We start from the raw sequence: 13589 nt of genomic DNA, 5'->3' as shown, positions 1-13589 counted from the left end.
AGATATCTCATGGACATTTTCAACATTAGAAACACATCTTCCACCATCAAGTTGTTTCTTCAATCATATTTATCTTGGGTGAAGCAAAAAGAAATAACAAATGGAAAATGTAAAAAAATCCCTGTTTTTTAAGAGGAACTGACAGCACCTCAACCTTCTTTTCCAACTTGAGTCATGTTGAAACAGATATAAATTACTGTCATTTTAGCAAAAAAGATTTAGGAGCAGTACTGATACCATCTGTAAGAGATAATGGGAAGGTAACTTAAGAATGCAACAGAAGTCCCATCTGTCGCCCTTTCATGTAGGTCATTCTGACTGGTTTATCAGGAATAACTCCAGCATTCTTGTCTTAGGCCCAGGAGGTAACCCAGGTACACTGTAACAGAAGTAGTTGTGTCTTGCTTTGAGGAAACCCACTATATGAAAAAGCCAAGCTTGACTGGAAAGATAAATTGATGAGTCATTTTTCAATAATCTTGATATAAAATTGGCCCTTTTTACTTTAAAAAAGACTTCTCTTTGGGTAGAATCCCTTTAACTAGCTAAACCTTTTCTTTTCTCCCATTGTGGATTGAAAGTATGATTGATTGGATAAAAATGGATAAAAATTGGATCAAAATGTGGGTTTTCTCATATTCTTTCAATGCATCCAAATTGTGACCCCGATCTGGAAAGGCTCTTTTTAATATGCTGTGTTTTCATGCTGGAGCCTTACAGTGCACACAGACCACACACTTCTAAAACTACAAAGTCCCAAAACCATCTGAAGGAATTTGTTCAACATTGCTGATTCTACTTCAGTAATATGGTGGAGACATCCAAGCTGTAGATTTTTATTAAATAAAATCTTTTCTTGTCCAACAGATTATTATTATTTTTTTTTTGTCCATCTGCCTGTTGTCTTGGTGTTGTTTCTGAGCTGTGACTCTGGATGTATTGATGTTAAAGAGTGTGTTCTGGATTTCTTTGCCTAGATCGGTCGCTTGGTTATTGGACAGAATGGAATCCTCTCCACCCCTGCTGTATCCTGCATCATTAGAAAAATCAAAGCCATTGGTGGGATCATTCTGACAGCCAGCCACAACCCAGGGGGCCCCAATGGAGATTTTGGAATCAAATTCAATATTTCTAATGGAGGTGAGTTTGCTGTCATTTTGAGGACAGGTAAGTTTATATTCATTCGAATAAACCAATACCTGGAGCCTTGGGAGACCAGGGTTTTGGTTCTGATCCTTTGCAGGGGGTAGGTGCTCTTTGCTTCATTTCAGTGACAATGAAATGATTCTCATTTGACTATACCTGAATATGAAGAGCCATGCACAAATCTTCCTTAACATGATATTTTCTTTTGGAAAAATCGTGCTACTTTGCTGACTGAATGATGCAATGGTAGATGTGCTAGTGAAGAGGAACTGATGAGCTTTGGATTCTTTGTATTTCCATGTGAGCTGCACGAAGTGACCCACTGTTTGCTGTTTGGTTTCCAGGTCCTGCTCCAGAAGCAATAACTGATAAAATTTTCCAAATCAGCAAGACAATTGAAGAATATGCAGTTTGCCCTGACCTGAAAGTAGACCTTGGTGTTCTGGGAAAGCAGCAGTTTGACTTGGAAAATAAGTTCAAACCCTTCACAGGCATGTTTACTTTCCTCCTCTTTCTGCCCACTCCTATTTCCAAGTTGAGCGATTTTCCTTTCAACGTTTTAGTAGAGGGTCTTCAGCTTTGGAAAGATTTCCATGAGTGGTCTGTAAGCTTTGCAAGTGTTAGTTAATTAACAAGTCTGGAATTAGGTTTGGGAGTCCAGAGACCTGGGCTCCCTGGGCCCTGCCAGCGATCAGCTGCATGACATTGGGTAAGTCATTTCCAACACTCTAGGCCTCAGTTTTCATGCCTTGACTAGAAGACCCGTAAGATTACATTCATAGTTAACTTTTGTTGACCTCTTGCCACATGCCAAGGTCTTTACACACGTTAATCCATTTTATTCTCACAGTAGATCTGTCAGGGCAGCACTGTCAGCATTCACTATTACAGATGAGGAAACAAAGGCTGAGAGAGATTAAGTAACAGGCTCAAGGTCACAGTCAGTGAATGGCAAAACCAGGATTTCAACTCAGGTTTGAATGATTCGCAAGACTACACTTTCCATTTTAGTTTTCCTCATTCAGTAAAATCAATCAGACTATTTTGGGGGGACCAAATTGCAACTCCCTACATAGGCAGCTGTGGCTAACATTTTGTTGTTGAATTATTGTAATAATTGACAGAATAAATATTTATAAAATTATTCAGATTAATAAAATGAGGATGAGATGATTGGCAATGAACTTGCGTTTTGACTTTGCCCTAACATGTTTACTTTCTTCTGGATTGCAACTTTATGGAATGCATTTTATTAGTCATTTAGTTCCTGGCTAAAGGATGGATTGCATTTTTTTGTTTGAACCTACTCATGGAGAGCTGACAATTGCATCCTAACAAAGATAAAGTGACACTTTGATCATCTCGAAGACATTCTTGAGGTTCAGAAGATACCAGTAGAGAGTTTCTTAAATTCTTCATATTTTGAAAATGTTCAGAACCCCTGAATATCCAACAGTTTTGAAAATGTTCAGAAGCCCTGAATATCCAACAAGAACAACAATACTAAGTTCTTATATTTATATAAGTTTTATTTTTGTTTTATTCCTTAAGCAGTACCTGTGAAAAGTGATTCATTAAAAAATTTCATTTTCCACTTAGTACCATTACGTCTTGATGACAATGGACTTGGAAAAAGAAAAGGAAAGAAAAGTAGGCATTACATTTTCTGCTCTCTATAACACCAAAACATACCTCTCAAGATGACGAATGGGGAAGCACTGTGGTGGCATAGCAGAATTTATACAACCTCTGTTGAAAATCCCCTGTGTGCCTCATCCAAGTTGTGTGGGCAAGTTTCTTAACCCTTCACACGTTGAGTTTCCTCATCTATCAAATAGGACTAATAACATTTACCTCTCAGGAAAATTGTTATTATTAGATAAGGATTGGTAGTATTAGATAGTATTGGATATCATTTAACAGTCGTATTATTGGAGCTGTTCAGTAATTGTCCTTTTAAAATAGCAATAGCAGGTTTACAGTAATATAATCACATCAGAATATAGTATTTCTAAATGTGTTTAGTCCTTCCATCTTTTAATGCTGCTTGTTCTCACAGTGGAAATTGTGGATTCGGTAGAAGCTTACGCTACAATGCTGAGAAGCATCTTTGATTTCAGTGCACTGAAAGAACTACTTTCTGGGCCAAACCGACTGAAGATCCGTATTGATGCTATGCATGGAGGTATACAATCATTTCTTTTCAATTCCCATCTCTTGAGGATAGGAAGTTGCCCTCTTCTGTGTGTATCATGATGCGTCAACAAGCCTTTTCTCAAGTCTCTCTGATGGTTTTTAAATAGAGTTATTTTGCAACCAGAGCAATATTCACACAGATAAAAATCTAATTATATGTAGCAAAAATAGTAGAGACACTCCTCGTGGTAAGCTCGTGTGAAGGTCAGCGTTTCCACATTAAGCATCAGGTTCTGAGTAACATGCAACTGCTGTTGTGGACTCTCCCTCCCCCTCAGAAGATACCTTACGTTCTTGCTGCACACCCCCATGTATTTCTGAGACGACGGTCATTTGAGAGATGTGATAAACATACTCCTGAGCCCCACACCCCCACTCACCTGCCCCCACATGCTCCTTTTCTTAGAAGAGGGCAGGAGCAAGCTGAGGATTAAATTCAGGAACAACAGGATGTGTACAGCCCTCTCTTCTTCCTCCGTGGGTTGTGTGGTCAGGTCCATAGAGAGGGCAGCTATCACTGTGAACCAGAACCACGAGGTTTTCTCAGACATGTAGGTATATGAGAATCCCTGAAACCTATACACATACATCTGCTTGGTTGGAGAAGCCTTTCTGCCTGCGATTGAACCCTTTTAGTGTTGCAATTCAGGGATTCCTGTGACACTGCAAACCACAGAAAGTCTTCTCCTGGTGAACTAAAACCTTCCATCCTTGAAACTTCTTCTGTGGGGTCCTAGCTGGCCTCTGGACTCTCATAGAATGGAGGCCTTACTCAGACAAAAGCGATTCTGTCATTTTAAACCATTCAACTGATGTGTATTGCATACCTGCAACATGCATGCCTGGGGAATAGGCAGGAACTGGGCAGATTACTTTCTTCAAAGAATGTGCAATGTTTGGGGAGACGAGGTGAGTAAGAAACTAACCCTGGGGTCAGGCGCAGTGGCTCACACCTGTAATCCCAACACTTTGAGAGGCTGAGGCAGGTGGATCATGGGGTCGGGAGTTCGAGACCAGCCTGACCAACATGGTGAAACTCCGTCTCTATAAAAGTCTCTATAAAAATACAAAAAATTAGTCAGGTGTGGTGGCACATGCCTGTAATCGCAGCTACTCAGGAGGCTGAGGCAGGAGACTAGCTTGAATCCGGAAGGCGGAAGTTGTAGTGAGTGGAGATCACACCACTGCCCCCCAGCCTGGGCGACAGAGCGAGACTCCGTCTCAAAAAAACAAAAAATCCCTAAAAAACTAACTCCTGCCAGGCCAACAAAATGAGAGTTGGAATTTCAAGTATTCTCTTTGGGGTTGGAAGAAGGCATAATTTGACTAGGTATAAGAAAGGTTTCCTGGAAGAAGTGGCATCCAACTCAGTTCTTATGAAAGAAAGATCTAGAGTGATGAAAAATCAAGCAATGGTCATTCTCATGGAGTCGGTGGCTGTGGCAAAGGCATGAAGGCTTAAAAATGGATGTCACATTAGGGAAACGAGAGGCCTGGGCTGGCCGGAGAATGGGGCATGTGAGGAGGGCATTGGGTAAGAGGAGCTTCTCAGGAAGTAGACTACTTTTCTCCAGGTCTTTTGGCTGTTCATCTAATGCTTTCACTTCTATATCCCTCAGCCCTGGCTGCCTTGACCTCATTCTGTGGTGTGTCAGTAACCTGCTTAACAGGTGACCCCTCATAGGACACACTTATTCTACAGTGTTCTGACCTCTGGGGCATGTACTGTATTGGGATTAGTACCATCCTTGATGAAAATACTCTCTCAGCATTTCAGAGATGCATGTTCTTGGTAGTTATATAAAATGTCACTGTAAACATATGTAACTGGCTTCTCCTGTTGTTTGTTGTTGGTGGTGGGTTTTTTGTTTTCTTTTTTTTTGAGACAGAGTCTTGCCCTGTTGCCCAGGCTGGAGTGCGGTGGTGCAATCTCGGCTCACTGTAACCTCTGCCTCCCAAGTTCAAGCGATTCTCCTGCCTCAGCCTCCTGAGTAGCTGGGATTACAGGCACCCGCCACCACGCCTGGCAAATCTTTGTGTATGCGTGTGTGTGTGTGTCTGTGTGTATGTGTGTGTGTGTGTGTGTGTGTGTGTGTGTGTATATATATATATTTTTTTTTTTTTATTTATTTTTTAAGTAGAGACAGGGTCTCACCATGTTGGCCGGGCTGGTCTCAAACTCCTGACCTCATGTGATCTGTCTGCCTCAGCCTCCCAAAGTACTGAAATTACAGGTGTGAGCCACCATACCCGGCCTGTTTGTGGTTTTTTAATCAGTTTGTCAGCTAGCTTGTCATAGTAGAAAGATAACAGTTCTGAATCCCAATTCCCACTTTTCCTAGCCATGTAAGTTTGGGCAAATGTCTTTACCTCAGAACACCAGCATTCCAATGTATCTGTAAACTGCAGGTGATAATCATAATATAAACATTTATAACATATCTGCCAGGGACTATTCTCAGTACTTCATAACTATTAACTCATTTAATCCTTACATCAATCCTGTTAGGTAGTTAGCATTACTACCCTCATTTTGCAGATGGAAGAGACTGAGGCACAGAAAGTTTAAATAACTTTCCCAAAATTATTATACAGCCAATGATTGGCAGAGCTGGGATTTGAACCCAGACACTCTGATTCCAGAGTCCAGGCTCTTAAGCTCTAAGCTATACAACCTTCTGAGCTTTTCTGAAGGACTGAATGGGAAAGCACAAGTATACAATAGGGCCTTCATAATGGTTGGTTTCCTTTCCCTTCCCCACTCTGCCCTTCATGAACTGGCCCCACCTTTTCCAACATAATCTCTCATTGTTCCTTTTTAGAGAACATTCTTCTTCAGTCAGGCGTATCTCTCCACTAGTCCCTGAACACATTTCACACATTCCTGTTGTTTCTCATGCCATTCTTCTCCCCAGAGTGCATCCACCTCACCCCTGAATCCTCATACTTTAAGGAGTTTTATTTTCTGATTCTGTATACTTTTATTCCATGCTGTATATAGTTGTGGGACCGTATGTAAAGAAGATCCTCTGTGAAGAACTCGGTGCCCCTGCGAACTCGGCAGTTAACTGTGTTCCTCTGGAGGACTTTGGAGGCCACCACCCTGACCCCAACCTCACCTATGCAGCTGACCTGGTGGAGACCATGAAGTCAGGAGAGCATGATTTTGGGGCTGCCTTTGATGGAGATGGGGTGGGTATAAGTACATTTAAGTGAACTCTGGTGCAGGCCAGGCCTGATCCTGCAGATGGGGAAAAAAGTGGGCTGCTTCTGCCAGACCCAGGGAGTAACTGTTAAGGATCCCTCATTCTGACCCGAGGTCAGAACTAAATTATTAGAAGCCCCTCTTGAACAGGAATAGGAGTCATTGAAATGAAACCCACACGTTTAATTTCAGACATCCATACTTGCTAACAGTGGCACAATGATTAGGTTCTGATTATGATAGAATGACTGGTATTTCCTGAGCTGGGTGAGTTCTAGATGCCTGTCTTAAGGTAGGTTTCTGCCCTCAACCAGCAGCTGGCTACTTATTTAATCTCTGGACAAGGTTTTGTAATCTTATAATACACCCATTCATTCATTCACATGAGCTGAATATTGAAGCTGTAATTTCATTGCCTATATGAAGATGATATTGAAAGAATTAACATTTTAATCATTCTCTACAATTAAAGTGTTTAGAAATAAGCTGTTTTATTTACAAGGGTGACTATGTACCAGACAAGGAAGAGATGTGTCTTAGGTTTATATCCCTGGTATCTCACTGATGGTAGGCACTGTATACATTTACTTAGTTGAAAATATATTTTTGTTGTTGCTAGTGTTACCATTAGCTAGAATCCATTGTTTCCTGAAAAATAATTTTTCCCCTATCAAAATGTTGGGAAATTAAAGGGGTTCCAGCAGACATTATTCTGTAGTACATCTTTGTGATGCAGTGCATGCTGGGAGTGTTTTTTGGCCACCCTCCCAGTTACCGTGGTACACAGACTGTGGTACACAGTTTACCCAGTAGACCTACCAAACTATGTAAACAGCCAATATTTCTTCTCTCATTGCATTTTCTCCTCCCCTGGGAAAAAGATGATTGGTTCCAGAGTCTGGAAAAAGTCTAGGAGGTTAAAGTTAGCTGGCCTCTGGAGAGAGAACAGAGGACTCAGCTCAAAAGGAGGTAGGGCTTGGACTTTAATTGAAAACAGTTTTAACTCTTTGGCATGGAGGTGCCTTTGGCCCAGTGGTACTGTATAAACCCATTGAAAATAAAACCCAGTGTTAAAAATGCAGTACGGAAAAGAGATCAATTTCAAATTTTATAGTTTTACATTTTATAAAACCCCCATGAAAGATAGTTTGATTTCTTGTAGTTTGATTAAAAGGTCTTTCTTTGATCCTCTCTTCTCCCCAAGGATCGAAACATGATTCTGGGCAAGCATGGGTTCTTTGTGAACCCTTCAGACTCTGTGGCTGTCATTGCTGCCAACATCTTCAGCATTCCGTATTTCCAGCAGACTGGGGTCCGCGGCTTTGCACGGAGCATGCCCACAAGTGGTGCCCTGGACCGGTAGGTGTCTCCATTCCCTTGGCCTTCCTGTCTTGGGTCGTCCCAGTCTTCACCGTACCCTTCACTGTGCCTGGAACACATGTCCTTCCCTTTCAGCATGGGCATCTGATGCACAGAGTGTGCTGAGCGATTCTTGTGTGAGGGGATGGGTGGCTTTTTCTGGATTCAATGCCCCTCTCCGCACTCCCTTGGCACCCTGGGCCTCCTCCTCCTGGCACTTACCACACTGTTCTAGTAGCCTGTTTTCTTGATGGGCTGCCCTGCTAGACTGTATACTTCTACAGAGAAAGGACTGTCTTGTTCACCATCCTGGACTCTGCCTGACCATAGTGTGCCTGCCACATAGTAGAACAAACACACACATATAATTTTTTAAAGTTAATGAATAGTTGAGTGTTAATGAATAACAATGGAAGTACTCAAGACATCATTCTGGAGGATCACTTTCCTTTTGCAGTGTGTACAGAGTGTGGGTGAAAGAGCAGTTTGAAGTAATTTTAGAGTTTCAACAACTGGATCGCTCATGCCCACACAAACACAGTGAATGTTTATATATCACTTCATTGTACAAAGGCTTTGAGGTGGCTTGTTAGATCACACTTAAAAAATTGAAAAATTAAAGTCATAACAGATGAGGACCAGGGAAAACATTAGTTGAAATATGTCAGGTGTGCAGGAAATGTTTGATGAATAAAAGGTAAAGAATGAATGAATGAATAAAAGGTCAAGGCCAGGGAGGAAAGTAGGCTGTAATATATCTCTAGGCTCTTATAATAATAGCTGATATTTATTGAACATTACTTTGTTGTAGACACTAAATATTTTGCATGTTTTAATTCATTTACTTCTCAGATGAACCCCATGAGGTAAATGCTGTATTTAACACCATTTTTCTGGTGGGAAAACCAAAGGATGAAGAAGTAACTTACCCGAGGTCACCCAGCTGGTAAATGGTTGACTCAGGATTTGAACCCAGAGCCTTTGCTCCCACCCACTGGGCCATGCAGTTGTTTTCTGTAGAGGGGAGATGGTTATAGAATTGGTGCTAGATGGTTATAGAATTGGTGTTAGCTTCAGCTAACAAGAAAATAGCCACTAATATCCATATAGTGGTTTGTAGTTTGTATAGTGTTTTTTACATTCACCATCTCAATTGATCCTCACAGCAGACCTCATTTTAAGGAAGAGGAAATGGAAAGTCAGGGAAGTTAACAGTCTTGTCCAAGATCTCACCACCAAATTAGAGCTAGCATTTGAGCCCAGCACGTCTACCGCCAGGTCCTGCATTTGAAATTATGAGCTGGTTTGAGGTCACACTGTCATATGTTAGGCCTGTCAGGTCCCGGAATACCTTCTATGTCATCCAAGAGCAGTGTAATTCCAATTTTTGGAAAAATTGATAATCCACATATAGAAGCACAACTGAACTACCTCATTACCCAAATAAAAGTTTATTGTACTTTCATAGTTTTCAAAATCATAGATTTGATTTTTCCTCAAATATCAGAATGCAAAGCTGACATTGCTTCCCTGGAAATAAGGCAAACATTCTGGGAAGCAAATCTCACTCAAACAGTGAATGGAACTTATCAGGTAACTTTTCATGTTCAAAGGGAAAGGAATTTTTTTTTTAAGTCGCTCAAAGGTTTTAAATAGTCTAAAGATACCTAGAGAGAAATAAAAGATGTGTTAGAAGGGAAGGGGAACCGCTAATCAGTGTGGGTGAAGTCGATACTTAGGGGAGACCCCACTGGACGTTTCCCCTGGGGAGACTTCTGATGAGACAAAAGCAGCACTGACCAGACAGCTGAATACTGGGCGGTCGGTCATCCTGGCTTTGTGACCTTGGTCTGATCACATAACATTCTGGGCCCTGTTTCTTTCTCTGTAAATTGCTAACTGCCCAGACCCAGTATGTCATGCTTCTGTGATTACAGGTGCATCAAAACATCATTCTTCTCTTCTTTGTAGATTGATTATAGACGCAGTCTGTATCCAAAATGTGGGTTTAAATAGCCTAAACAGCAGCCCTGAACATTTTACTACGGATGCTTCTTCTAAAATATTAAACTCCATGATCTGAATTAATTCTTTCTTCTTCCGCCTTCTCTGAATCCACATATAATAGCCCATTGTGCCCAAGGTTTCTCTTATGATTTTCCACCAATCTTAGAATTATGTATGACTCTGAGCAATGCTAAATGGGACCCTTGATTACAATAATGATTGCCCTTTTCCGTCCCTCACGTGGCTACGCTAACAGTCCTGCTGTGATGTAACTTTGATTTCATGCCTTTGAAGGGTGGCTAATGCTACAAAGATTGCTTTGTATGAGACCCCAACTGGCTGGAAGTTTTTTGGGAATTTGATGGATGCGAGCAAACTGTCCCTTTGTGGGGAGGAGAGCTTCGGGACCGGTAAGTCACACTCCTGTGCTAGCATTTTCCTCCCTGTAACCACTATTTCCAGTAAAAGCTTAGACTGCTAAGGTAGCACTGAAATAGCAACAGTAGCCGATGTGTCCTAAATCAAGGCACAAATTATTTATAACAACCCTGATGAAGTGTACACATTTGAAAAGGGGTGAGCACATTCAGCCAGAAAGGCTAATTTTACTTTCAGAGGATCACATCGACTCAGACAGGAAGCTGGGGGGCCTCTTCGGTAGCATGGTCATTGGTCTGCAGGGATTAAACAGAGCGATAAACAGATTTTTCTTCCTTCGGTGGTCAAAGAAACTTTTATAAATGTTTTCATTTCTGAGAAGAAATACAGTGGAGCAAGTCGGTTTTTTGTTTTTATTTAAGAAGAGGTTTCAGCACAGCATTAAATCTTTCTCTTTTATAGGCCCAAGTTTTCTATAGCAGAGTAATCAAGGCTAAATGAAGGAAGAACATGAGGGTGGAACTAAGTTGCTAGGTGATCAAGAAATTAAAAATACATCCTTGTGCCTGAGGATGTCTGTGTAATTGTATTAATATTAGAGTGAAAGAAGGGTACATAGTATTCTCAGGGGATGACCCAAGACCTATAGACCTCACTCTCTGTGCTCTCCTTCCTCCTCTCTGCTTGTCCAAATGTTGACCCAAACTCCCACCTCCTTCACGACCTTCTCTGCTACCTCATGCTGCCTGTATCAGTCTCTCTTTCCTAAACATCTGTTCAAGTGTGTGGCCCTGTCCCATGTATCAGTCTCCGGCCAGGTTATAAGGTAGTTAAGTGACTGCATCTCTTCTCCTTTTATTCCCTCTACCCAATATTTTTAAGTAAATGCGCTGATCTTGGTCCTATAGTACTCTACTGTCACCCTTTAGTGAAGAGAAGAAGATCAAAATCAAGCATTCTCTCAGCTTTGCAATTGAGTTGCAATTCATGCCAGGTTAAACAGAACAGAATACTGATTTCATTTCCTTTCCTATAAGTCTGGAGGTAGAGCAGGTAGAATGAGCTGCTAAATTGGAGGCACATATTTACAAAGTTCTAAGCAACTTGATATTTTCGAGAGTGGTAATATTCCTTGGCAATGAACTGCCTTGATGGAATTGGAAGGTATGAAGAAGGCTGGATGAGTCTTGGGGTTGAACAACTTCCACAACAAAGGCTAGACAGTTTCCCAAAGTTGTGGGTGTTTAAATCAGAGATTACAAGGCCACTGCTTAGTCCTTTTCTACTTCATATAATGGGCATGGTGCCATGCTATTCTGAGGGATACTACATGAATGCCCAATGAGCCTATGAGGTGGTCTTCTCCCATGAAACTCCTCACAGTGTCATCTAGTTCAGGCCTGGCATCAGTCATTCTTTATGACTGAAGATGTCTTTGAAGGCAGCAACTGTGTCAAAACCTTTGGTTTCCTGTTGCCCTGTACCTGTATCAGTGTTGAGCCTAGTGAAAAGATAAAAGTCTAGAGTCAGGTTTCCCAGAGCATGTGGGTATGTGGAAGAATACTAGTTCCATGAGAGGGTTCTAGAGGTCAAGAAAAATTGGGAAAATTGGACCACACTTCTCTGTCTTGGATATTCACAATGATATTAGCATTTGAAGATTCCAGAACATTCTGCCGTAAAGAATTCTGTTAGTACAGTTTTGCCTAAATATAGTTTACCACTATATATAATAATTATGATGATATTATACAATATCATCACCGCAATAATGATTATTATTATCATCATTTTGTAGTATGTACAGTAACATCTTTTTCCACAGACCCATGTGGGAAGCCTTGGGCAAGAGGGATCAGAGCCCCAGAGCCAAATAGGAATCCCTGGTGCTGACTGGCAGGGAACAGGCCTGAAGACAGGATGGCACAAGCTGCTCCTCTTACACGACAGGCCTTCAAATACAAGAAGCAGCTCTCAGGTCCTTCCTTCTTCAGGCCATCCATCTTTGTTTCCTCCAGTCGTTCCTCATTTTACACTGTTTATAGACTCAGCGCCAGCCTCTAGGTGCTTCTGAGTTTGCCAATGCCACTCTTAGAAGGTGATGCCCAGAACTGAGCCCAAATCTTCCAGGGTTGGCCTGGCAAGTGAAGAGTGGGGTGGGATGATTATTTCTAGTGATTAGGACACTGTATTTTTATTGACATAACTTTCCTTTGTGTTAGTTTTTGGGAAGTTACATAATACTGTTTAGCCCACGTAAGGTTGTGGGTAATTAAACCCTTAAAGTTTTTACCTAGAACTATTTGCCAAGGGAAGTCTCTCATGTTATGTTTGTGGAATTGATTTCTTTGAACCAAAGTGTTAGACTTTAGACTATTGTTAAAGTTTGTTCTCATTTATTAACACACTCAACAAATACCTAGTACCAATCATGGTTTTAGCTTCTCCTTGGTATATTTCATATCCAAAGAGAGAATGCTCTTCATTATCATGAGGATAATCACAAGCTCTTTCTCTCTCTCTCTCTCTTCAAAAAAAGAAAATTGTTGTGTAATATTTCTGAGATAAACATTTAAACAGCCAGGCTGCATAGCCATAGATCGCTGTTGTGAATGAGTACAGCTGGGCTTATTTATCTGAACTCTTGATCTTCTTATTTATAGAGGAGTTAATTTTTAGCAACCATGCCCCTTGCTAGTGAATGTTTCCAACAGTTCTTTCATAGAGTTTCTCAGGGTAGACATTAGTGACTCTATGAACTTTGAAACATTTGAATTCTATAGCTTAATTGAGCACAGAGTGCTTTATTTCTGTATTTTTCCAGGCGATAGCAGAGACAATTTCTCAAAAACACTTCCTTGACCTTTCAGAGTGGGCCAAATCACCTGATTATTGGCTCTTGTGGCACCATGTACCTCTTCTTCGTTGTACTTGTTGCAGCTGTGATTTTATAATTACTTATGGTTATTCGATTAATGTCTGTTGGCTCCACTAGGCTGTATATGCCATGAGGACAGAGATCTTATGTATCTTATCCTGCATTGTGTCCCTCGAGCCTCCCTTAGAGCCCAGCATAGAACAGGTGCTCAGTAAATGCTTGTTGAATGCGTTCGTGAACACTATTCACTTGGCACCTTCCATTTAGACAAACAGATTCCTGCTGTTGGAAAAGAAAGAACTTTAAAAGGTATCTGATGTAAATTCCTGTATGATGCTGGAACCATAGTGACTGGTCACTGCTTTCTGGCTTAACCACCCACCTCAATGGAGAATCCATACCTCACCTCTTGCCGTAGTC

The 13589-nt window shown here is 41.1% G+C and overlaps 1 protein-coding gene across 1 annotated transcript in view; it reads left to right on the top strand.

The window, feature by feature from the left end:
* Positions 1-13589, top strand: part of PGM1 (phosphoglucomutase 1) — a 66637-nt gene that overhangs the window by 34986 nt on the left and 18062 nt on the right. The window contains exons 2-7 of the mRNA XM_002810739.6: positions 978-1140; positions 1491-1637; positions 3206-3331; positions 6344-6534; positions 7752-7906; positions 10208-10323. Coding sequence (XP_002810785.2) covers positions 978-1140; positions 1491-1637; positions 3206-3331; positions 6344-6534; positions 7752-7906; positions 10208-10323 — 898 coding nt within the window. The remainder of the gene's footprint in view (positions 1-977; positions 1141-1490; positions 1638-3205; positions 3332-6343; positions 6535-7751; positions 7907-10207; positions 10324-13589) is intronic.

This window comes from Pongo abelii, chromosome 1, assembly GCF_028885655.2.
Source record: "Pongo abelii isolate AG06213 chromosome 1, NHGRI_mPonAbe1-v2.0_pri, whole genome shotgun sequence".
In the NCBI taxonomy this organism is placed as follows: domain Eukaryota; kingdom Metazoa; phylum Chordata; class Mammalia; order Primates; family Hominidae; genus Pongo; species Pongo abelii.
Note: the sequence above shows the minus strand (reverse complement) of the source record. Positions and strands in the feature narration are given on the sequence as shown.